This window comes from Xiphias gladius, chromosome 18 (genome assembly GCF_016859285.1).
Source record: "Xiphias gladius isolate SHS-SW01 ecotype Sanya breed wild chromosome 18, ASM1685928v1, whole genome shotgun sequence".
Taxonomy (NCBI): domain Eukaryota; kingdom Metazoa; phylum Chordata; class Actinopteri; order Istiophoriformes; family Xiphiidae; genus Xiphias; species Xiphias gladius.
Window position 1 is genome coordinate 14,776,134 of NC_053417.1, and position 9,814 is coordinate 14,785,947.

The 9,814-nt window shown below is 38.7% G+C and overlaps 1 protein-coding gene across 1 annotated transcript; it reads right to left on the reverse strand.

Moving 5' to 3' along the window:
- Window positions 1-984: 984 nt before the first annotated feature.
- Window positions 985-5,580, reverse strand: tmem9 (transmembrane protein 9). Its single transcript, XM_040151657.1, has 6 exons — window positions 5,455-5,580; window positions 5,177-5,322; window positions 3,512-3,603; window positions 3,241-3,349; window positions 2,636-2,767; window positions 985-2,508 (listed from the first exon to the last, which is right to left on the reverse strand). The coding sequence occupies exons 2-6, from the start codon at window positions 5,267-5,269 to the stop codon at window positions 2,368-2,370; spliced, it is 567 nt and encodes a 188-aa protein (XP_040007591.1). The 5' UTR covers window positions 5,270-5,322; window positions 5,455-5,580; the 3' UTR covers window positions 985-2,367.
- Window positions 5,581-9,814: the final 4,234 nt, after the last annotated feature.

A 9,814-nucleotide genomic window follows, 5' to 3' on the forward strand; every position in this document is an offset into this window, starting at 1 on the left:
TAGAAGTTGGAAGAAGGCAGTAGATGGGATCGAGGGGGGTTGGGGCAGGGCAGCAGTGGCAGTCGAGAGCACAGAGGCGGGGAGAGGCAGTTTGAGGGGTCTTGCAGTGGCACAATATCCCCACCAGCCTCCGAAGCTGCTCTGCTGCTAGACACAGGTGTTGTACCCTAAACTGTGAAAGAAAAAAATGAACAGAGAGGACGGAAGAGACTTATGGATATTTCATTCTCCAGTGGGAGATTGTGCAGGTGGAGCACAGTGTCGCGACTCTGAAAAGTTTTGGGTGAAAGCCACAGACCGCAAGAAATGATTAAGAGACTAATTGAGACGATCTGCTTCTGAATCCCAAACTTTCACGGAGAGTTTACATGTGGGGGGGGGGGGGGTTCTCCATTTAAATCCTTGTTGCAAAGTATTTAGGGCTGGGCAATATGGTTGATATCAAAAACATTATATTATTGCAAGATTTTTTTTGATATTAATATATGGTTGACATGTATCTTTAACCCCCCCCTTTAAAATTTATAAACCTAATATAAACATTTAATAAATTGTTCATAACTATAGAGTAAAATGTAGTTGTAAAGTAGATACAAGTTTTTATGAATGCATTTGTCAGCAACCTCCAGTGGGCACTTAATATAAAATACGTCTTCATAGGAGAATAAAACAGCTTACTGCTTTTCAAACTGCCAACACAATCTTCAGCATGTCAGAGGTGAAACTGTTGAAAGATTTCCCAACAGCTGAAAACCACAACAAATGTGAGGATTCATTTGATGTTAAAGCAGTGTTTCCCATGGTAGTGGAAGCAGTTGGCCCACATGTTGTGTCCTCTGTCGGCCCCTAGTGCCATTAAACAGTAGCAGCGACTCCGATAGTGAAAAATCTGCAGCAACCAAGCGAATATTCCCAGTGAACAAAAAAAACAAACCAAAGAAAAAACAAAACAAAACTATTGCACTCAACCAGTGTATTGTTTTTTTTATTGCACATCAAGCCAAATGTATACACATGAACAGTGGAATATTCCAGTTAGGCTGAAAAGAAATAGAAATACAAAACACTGATATGAAACTATTCTTAAAATTAATCAATCAAAAACGCTTCAATGATGAAACAAACTATTACAGACAAATCAACTTCAGCAGTCCACATTGTGCATGAGTTAATGTGAGTCAGCGTACCTTTCTTTGTCGTATTAAAAATTCCCCAACAGGGAGCCGCAGTAGTAGAATGTGAAGGGAAATTCACTGACACACGACGCACATGAGGGTGCTTCAAAGCCATGAGGCATCCTGATTCCGCCATACTTAAACGCTTTATCAGCAGCTTTACTGATTTAGGACATTCTCCAGTGGCACAGATTTGATTCATTTGAGGATGGCTTTAAAGCTCTGTTAAATACCCCGTTCTCCATTTCTCTCTTTGCATGGGAGAGTACGTTCAGTCAAACTCTACGACAAAATAGAGGATGTAAATGTGTCCTTGTGCCTAACTCACTGATCAAACCTTTTCTCAATCAGCTTCACTGTTAAATCCAAGATAAATTGTTAAGAGTTACACAAACACAACTACTACTTGGTGGACAATGTACCTGCCAAACTTTTTTGGTAGACCTTACCATCTGTTGTGTTTTGCAAGCTCTGAATTGCCAACATTTATGAGCCAACTTTTGCACTGGAGTTTGGTGTAACATGTTCACTCACACAAGGAGAGAAACAGAAAAAGGCCCATATTGGGGGCTATCTTAAAGGTAGTGATGTCAAAGCTTTAAAATTACAAAGCCCCAAATCTACAATCCTTTACTTACATTGTTAGTGCAAATGACAATAAATACGCCCAGGGTTATGTATAAATAAATTATCATTAATGCTTGGCAACAGCACAGATAGGGTACTCTTTCTACCCTATTAGCTAAACTGATCATTCAAAAACATAAAGCTCACCTGTTCTGAGGTGACGTCATAAATTAGGCTACGAGAAAAAACCCTTTATAATCATACCATATTAGTAAGTAGCTAACAACTAAAAGTATCTCAAAGAAGCTTAAAGGCTATTCTAAGTCTGGCTAAATGGACAAAAAGGTTCTTACTTTATCGAGACGTTCCAAATCTAGCAGTTAAGAGCGCGCAAACATGGAGTTTTTTCACAACTGCAACTTAAGTGTAATGTATAACAGATAAAATATATCTGCTTGTTAGATCAGTGTGTTTGAATGTTTCTTAGTGAGGAAATTCTACTTCAGAGGGTGGAGTGCACATCCAATGGAAAGAGGTTAGTAATAGTGCAGCTGGTGCCAGTGCAATAGTGCTGAGCCCAGTGAAGTTACCTATTCTAAACCTGTTTTGAGGTCAGCTGTAAGGTTTAACTAAGCATCTTGTGGCGGTCAAAAACAGTCTTGCGCTGTTCCTGGACCTGCTTTTTCCAGCGCTGCTGTGCTCCCTCAACCCGCTCCAGCACTGTGTTTCCTCTTGCCTGGCTGCTGTCCACCTGCGGACGCATCTCCTGAAGACACGTGCACAAAAAACCAAGAGTAAATTAACAGAAGGACTTGACATTCAACTGAAATGAAATACACGTATGGACTGTATTAGTTTAAGCATGTACAGTATGTGTTGTTCTGAATGGTTACCTCAGAGTCCTCCTCATTGTGCAGCGGCTGGGTGTAGGGGTCATGTTTGCGGATAAGAGGATCAACCAGGAGCAGAAACAGCATGTAAAGCAGCAGTGCACCCACAACAGATAGGTAAATGATGATGGTTACCTACGATGGACAAGGACAGAAAACATTTAGAAATACTTTCGTGATGTGAAGCTAACATGCTGGAATCAACCTCTAACAACATTAATTCCTGCTCATTTACAACAGGACTTTTTAATGTTATTATTTGTATTAGTTGCTAATTATTGTGACAGTTGTAAAACAATTTCTTGGGTATTTTTCAGGACAAGTTTTACACATTAAAAAGCCCTAAAATGAAAGTCAGCTTTTCCATTTCTTCCTAGGTGATGCATGCCAGTAGAAGCGGTCACTTCTCTGAAAAACGCTGACACTCCCGAATGCTTTTCTCCCAACTACATTCTGATTCGATTAAGCAGACAAATAAAATAAACTTCTTAATATTTGACATGATATGTTTTATGACATACAATCATGGTAAGATGAAGAAACAAAACTGATCTTTGTTATTTTCCTTAAAGAGAAATTGGTCTATGCTGACAAAATTCCTGTGGTACCTTGATGGTGTTGCTGCTTCGTTCCTCGTACTTGCACTCACACAACAGGCAGTAAGCCTCAACATCATGGCCAGGCACCGGCATGGGCTCCACTATATGGAGGCAGTTACTGTAAAACACATCAAAACTGTGCAGTGAGTAGTGGCCATGTGTCTGACATTTCTACACAGTTGACAAACACACCAGCAGTGAAATAAGGAATTAAACTTTATACTGAAGTTAGATTCTGTTATTCTATAAGGTTAAAGTATAGATAGAGGGTTTGTCTTACCAATCCTTCTGGGAGACATTTCGGTTATATATGTGGCCAGTGATGTTTCTGTATGGAGGGCAGATGCACTTGCAGCGAACATCCTCAAAGCTCTGCAATTTTTAAGAAAACTGGATCAAAGTGGCCCCAAACTTAGCCAACTGCTTACCTAACATTATACCTTAGCTATCTGTTTTTTTCTGATAGCAGTAGCCCTTTTGTTCCCTTATCAAAACTTAGTTGTACCAAAAAATGTTTTTTCCAGCTTTTCCAACTTGAAGGCACAAACGTACTGAATTGACACCAAAGTCAAATAGATATCTTTTAAGATGCTTCACAGAGTTTATCCATTGATGTAAATTGTACTTTTCTCAGGGAACTCAGAGAAATGCTGGTGCATTTGTTTTGGTCTTGCCTGCATACAAAACTGCGTAAACTGTCACAATTTATAGCTGATAAAATTGCCCATCAATTTACATTTCTTTGGAAAAATGTATTGTTTGGATACAATCGGAATTCTTACTCTCAGTTTTACCTAATTCCTTTATTTTGACCAAATTTCATATTCATTAATCATGATTTAAAAACAGGAAGTCAAACTTTCTGAGCTGATTTCTAAGATGACGCCTGTAAGTTTTACAAAGTTTTCATTTCAATTACATATACAATACACTTGTTATATTGTTGGTTACTTGCTGTATACTTGTTATATCTGTCTCAATAAATTTTACTGACCAAAAAAAGACAAGCATAGAGAAGCATATAATTTATTGGATTAAATACATTACACAGTGGCAATGAAGTTTTATTCCTCTCTTTCAATTTGTATACTGCAGATAAATTAAAAATGTCCTTTTTTGTAATTTCCTCAACAAAAGTTTTAGGTTTTTGAGAAAATGTAAAAAAAAAAAGTAAAGTGACTGACAAAAAACAAACAAAACACCCGAAACAAAACCAACAACATTATCTCTACTACCAAAGGGGAAGGAAATTTATTTGTGACCAACCCAGGTTTTCTGCTGTGTTCACAAAATTAAATTTAAGACTTTTAATGACCTTTTCAATGCCACTTAGAAAGAAATGTAACACCCACTTCACAGTCATACCAATTACAGTATGAAAGATATCAATGACAACCAGTAGGGATTATATGGCCTATAGTCATTTTCCAAGTGCGTTAATTTACTGCCATTTATATCAAACTTTTGCCAGTGGTGCATACCAATTATTTCTGATGATTAAATAATGATATATGAAACATCAATTAATCATTAGATCAATCAGACATTAGTTAGACTTGGACAATCAGCAGAAAATGTATTAATGAATGAATGGATGGATGGATGAGCTGATTAAAAAAAATTTAGTAACTGATTAATTTAAGGTCCACATTTGAATTGTACATATGTGGACTTGGAATAAAAGTTCTTTCCAGCTTTCACTGTTTGCTAAAATCACATACAAAAACATTTTACAACTAACATTACTGCCTAAGGCAAGCCATAAAAATATTAAAGACTTATAATAAATGTAAAGGCTTTTTCATATCTTCCAAGGGCCCTTTTTCTTTCTTTTTTTTTTTTTTTAGGGGAACTGAGCTGAATGCTTTTAAAACTGTTCAAGACCAGCAGACCCTGCCAACCAGTTTCTGCGTGATTCCTTCAGGTGTGGTGCTGCAGATTTTACCTTCGCCTGTGCGAAAACAACGGCATCCAGCAGAAATACGGTCAGCACTGCGGCTACAACAAAGGTCCAGGACCCTTCCCGACCAGACGACATTTTCCCCCAGGAGAATCGATTTGCGCGACGGGTGCAGGATTACCAGCAAAGATCTGTCAAAGCACAACAGGCAGTCTGGTTAACATCTATCGAGGAAATCGGCCAAACAAATGACTTCACCGCGGTAACACCGAAGCTAAACACAAGCTTTAGATAAAGAAAAAAAAAAAATACGGTTAACTTACGTTGTAACAGCAGCTCAAGCCTTTTTTTTTTTTTTGCTATGCATTCAGGAGATAGCTGTACTCTAGCCAGCTGTGTTTAGAAGGCAGACCGTCCAAATTCATTTGGTGCTTCCTTATTCCGGTTTGTCGTCACACACGAGGCGAGATGACACATGCAGCGACACTGACACCTACTGGACAGACACTCAGAAAGCGGGATCAGAGATGGGATAGGATGAAATAAAAAGTGTGATTACAGTGGTGGAATGTAACTTAGTACATTCACTCATGTATTGGAGTAGTCACTCAGGTTCTTCTATATCACTTGAATTTTCCTTTTTTTTTCTTCTCCACTAAATTTCAGAGTTCAATATTGTACTTCTTACTCCTCCTATCTATCTATCTATCTATCTATCTATCTATCTATCTATCTATCTATCTATCTATCTATCTATCTATCTATCTATCTATCTATCTATCTATCTATCTATGTATCTGAAGTGGCAATTACCTGTATAATTTTTAACATAACTTAACATTAATGGTCTGTATTTTTTTTACACACATGACCAAGGAATTTGTGACTCATCAGAATATTTTCCCATATCTTTCAGTCAACACTGTTCCTATGTCAAATCCTGTATCCCCGGTGGAATTTGAAATGTAAGCCCTAACTTCTTGACCCAATCAATACCTCTTTTTCCTGGTAATCCTGCTTTCACATCTCTCTGTATAGTAGGATACTCAAACCTTTAATAAGCCATTGAGCCAGGATGAATCACAAATTCATCCTGAACCTCTTGAGCTCATGGTCACAGAGATCAATGGAGACTTTGGTTATTTCTCTAATGAGCTATGATATCAGTGTGAACAGCACAACCCCATCCTCTGTGTAACCCCGATCAGTCATGTGACCCATGATTCAACCATTTAAAACAACGGCAATGCTGCCAGCAACTTGTTAATTCTATATATATATTATGGAGATGTAGGGTGTTAGGATTTCAGATTTACCAAGGATGTGAAAAGTTTCAGTGTAGGTCTATAATATATTTGCTGGTTGTAGGTACATTTGCTTCAACCACACCTGTAATAGGAGGAATGGGTTTGAAGTATGTTGGGCTGTTTGTATGAGTAAACAGTGGAATAAGATAATGAATATGAATAATGGGAGACTATGTAAGAAGCTCCTCGTGTGGGACACAAGCACAGACATCCTTGGCCAGATAATATTCATAGTTTATATCAGAAAACAGGGCGTGGATCAGTGTGAAATATTATATTATACTTGTTAGTCTTCGCAATTAGAGATTTTTTTTTAAAGTAGTTTACCAAATGGTCTGCGTGTGCCGAACTCCAATGAAGGATTTTGCTGCTATATCTGGAAACCAGGTGTTTGTATTGATGAACAGCATAGGATCTGCCATATCTTGTGTGTGCACAAGACTGAAAAAATGACGTAGCCAAAATAAAATGGTTACTGTTCTTTAACTTATTCGATAATATTCATTATCCTGGTCTTTTCTGGAAGGTGCTATCAAATCATCAAGTTGGAATTAAGTATAAATTATACTTTGCACAGGCACAAATATGGTAAAATGTTAATTTTTAAATAAATGTCGAGGGATCTTAAACTATTTTCTAGATTTAAAATAGTGAGGTGTTGTGCTCCCAGATAATGTATAGTCTTGGTTGAAAAGGACACTTAAAAAAGTAGTGATTATTTAACTGCTGGTAGATTTTTAAATAAAGAAAACACTTTCTGGAAACAAACATTTTTTGCATTCCCATTATTAAAAATAATCAGGGACAATAATACAAATTTGTTATATGCTGAAAGTGTGTTTAGATTTCCCTTGAGCACTTTGATAGTATATGGTATGACATAAAAAATTAACTCTTAATCATTAACCTGAATTAATTCATGCATGCATTTATTTATTTGTGTAATAATCACCATATGTTTTTGTAGCCATAATGCATGCTGTATCATAAACAGGCTCATAATCTCTCTTCAGTTTGTGACTTGCGTGAGCCCCCTAACTGTATTTTGTTCTCTGAGTCCTGCCATTGTAAGCCACTTAGTTCTCTGTCTTCTCTGATGCAAGGCTGCCCTTTACACCCTTCGGCCAATTACAGCATAAGTGACACTGACCAGAGCTCAGTGCCAGGTCTCATTATCAATTCAGAGCTCTCATGAAGAAAAAAAAAGGTGATTCAGTCCATTTTTCGGTAGACGTGGCAAAAAATGATTAATTTGAGAAAGGAAAGAAAACTAGTTGCCTTATGTAAAATGGTTTATTAGCTCTCAACAAAACTGTAATTTACACGGACAGATACAAATGTTTTGATAAAGACTGTGGGCAGTGGACTGTGCACACACCCTGACTATAAAACGGGAAATTATCCATAATGGAAACACGGCAGAGAAATCCACCTTATAAACAAGCTCAGAAGATGTCAAGTTCTCTTATTTGTCAAGGTACCTGAAGGTATTGACTGAATCACATTATTCAAAGCATTAATTTTCATGAGAATGAAAAGAGTGGGCAGTTTGCCCACTAGGAGATGCTATAAGGCCCTAGGCAAAGCAAACTGAATCCAGACCAGCATACTTTGGAACACTTGGGAGGGATGCAGATAAGACGTAGGAGGACATGTAGCATAAAACAAGATTGAATATGTCGTTAAAATCTACACTTGAAGCAACATAAAAAGCATGTTCCAACAATCCTGATGTTGTTTAAAATATTGGCAAAATTTAATTGATAGCTGGTCTGTAGCATTACAGAAAACTAAGAGGCTGTACAGCTTTTAGTGTAAACGACTGTTTAAATACTGTATATTATAGCTACAGTTTTTATGTGGTTTATAGCACCCAAGTAAAGTCATACTTGACCTACTGTGGGAAGATACCTGTTTCTGTTCTTATTCTCCCACTTTCAATACACTCCTCAACCTTTCAGCGTGTTCTTTTTGACCTTTATCTCATCATCTGCAGTGTCTTTGCTCTCCACTCTTCCTCTGTATCATGCTTTGGTAGAGAACACTGTTTGAATAACAAGACTATCTCTGGGAAGTGATAACCCTCCTCTCCTCTCCTCTCCTCTCCTCTCCTCTCCTCTCCTCTTGGCTGTGGCGATGCATTGTGGGCAGCAGAACTATTCTAATAGACACACGTGGTAATTACAGTAGTGGGAGGCAGCAGACAGTGGTGGTCCAGGGACAGCACAAAACTATAAATCACAACTCCTGGTTCCGCCCTCCTGAGCGTAGCCGATCACGGTCAACCAAAAAGCAATTCTGCCAACATGTGTTTGCACATTTGTCTTCATCAGCTGCTGGCTTGTTCTGGGCCCCTGCGACTGAATTTTCCTTTCCCGTGGTAATCAAACACGGACTACTTCTCAAGTGTTTGAGTCAAAGTCCGCTATATTGGGCTCAACAATTAGCCACACTTGAGATGCAGCAAGTAAAATTTCTCTACATAAGCAAAAAGCAGCAACATGAACTGCTGAAGAGGGTATTTTGTGTTTATGTTGAACATTACCAGCTGCTGAAGTAAAAGAAACAAACAAGAATGGAAAAAAATGCATAAAATATAACCTGTATAATCTACAATCAAACCTCCGAATTAACAAAGAAAAATATCACCTGATGTCCCTTTAATGGTTCTTTTTTGGAGGTAGCATGAGATGCTTCCAGGAGAAGTGTCTAAATCAAAGAGGTAGCGATAGCAAAGGTGTTAGAGTACAGGTGACTCAGAGTACAGTGTCTGTCCTCTCCTGCTTTATCTGTATGGACAGCTGCCTGTCAGCCTGCTGAGCCCATGTAGGGGAGAGGTGTCTGCTGAGGAGCTGGTGTCAGCGAGGTGAAAGCAGAGCCCAGGTACGCTGAGTTGAGCTGAAATGGATGCAGAGGAGAGAGCGTCTCCTAGCTCTGAGGGACACAGATTTTCAGCAAGGAAACAGGGACTGCTGGAGCAGGAGAGACTCAGCCAGACAGAACATGAAAGCCAAGAGCAGCCATGACACATGATGGACACAAACGCAGGAAGAGAAGCGACCTCCTCCTCCCACTTTTTCCCCTGCTCGCTATTCTTCTCTTTCAGCAGTGCTGTGCAGAAACAAGACCCCTAAAGAAGAGGGGGAAAACGGAAAAGGAGAGATGATGCTTGAATCGCAGTGGCTCTCAGTTAAACTCTGCCCTCCTGTAATGTGTGGGCTTTGATGTTGCCCAAGATGTTTAGAGGATGCGGGGATGATTCAAAGAGAACTTCATAGGCCAATCATAGAATCGTGGCATGTCGGTAAGAAAAAAAAACAGTGTGCTGTCAGAAATCCACATGCATCTTTCAAGAGAGACCAGGGGTCAGGCAAGA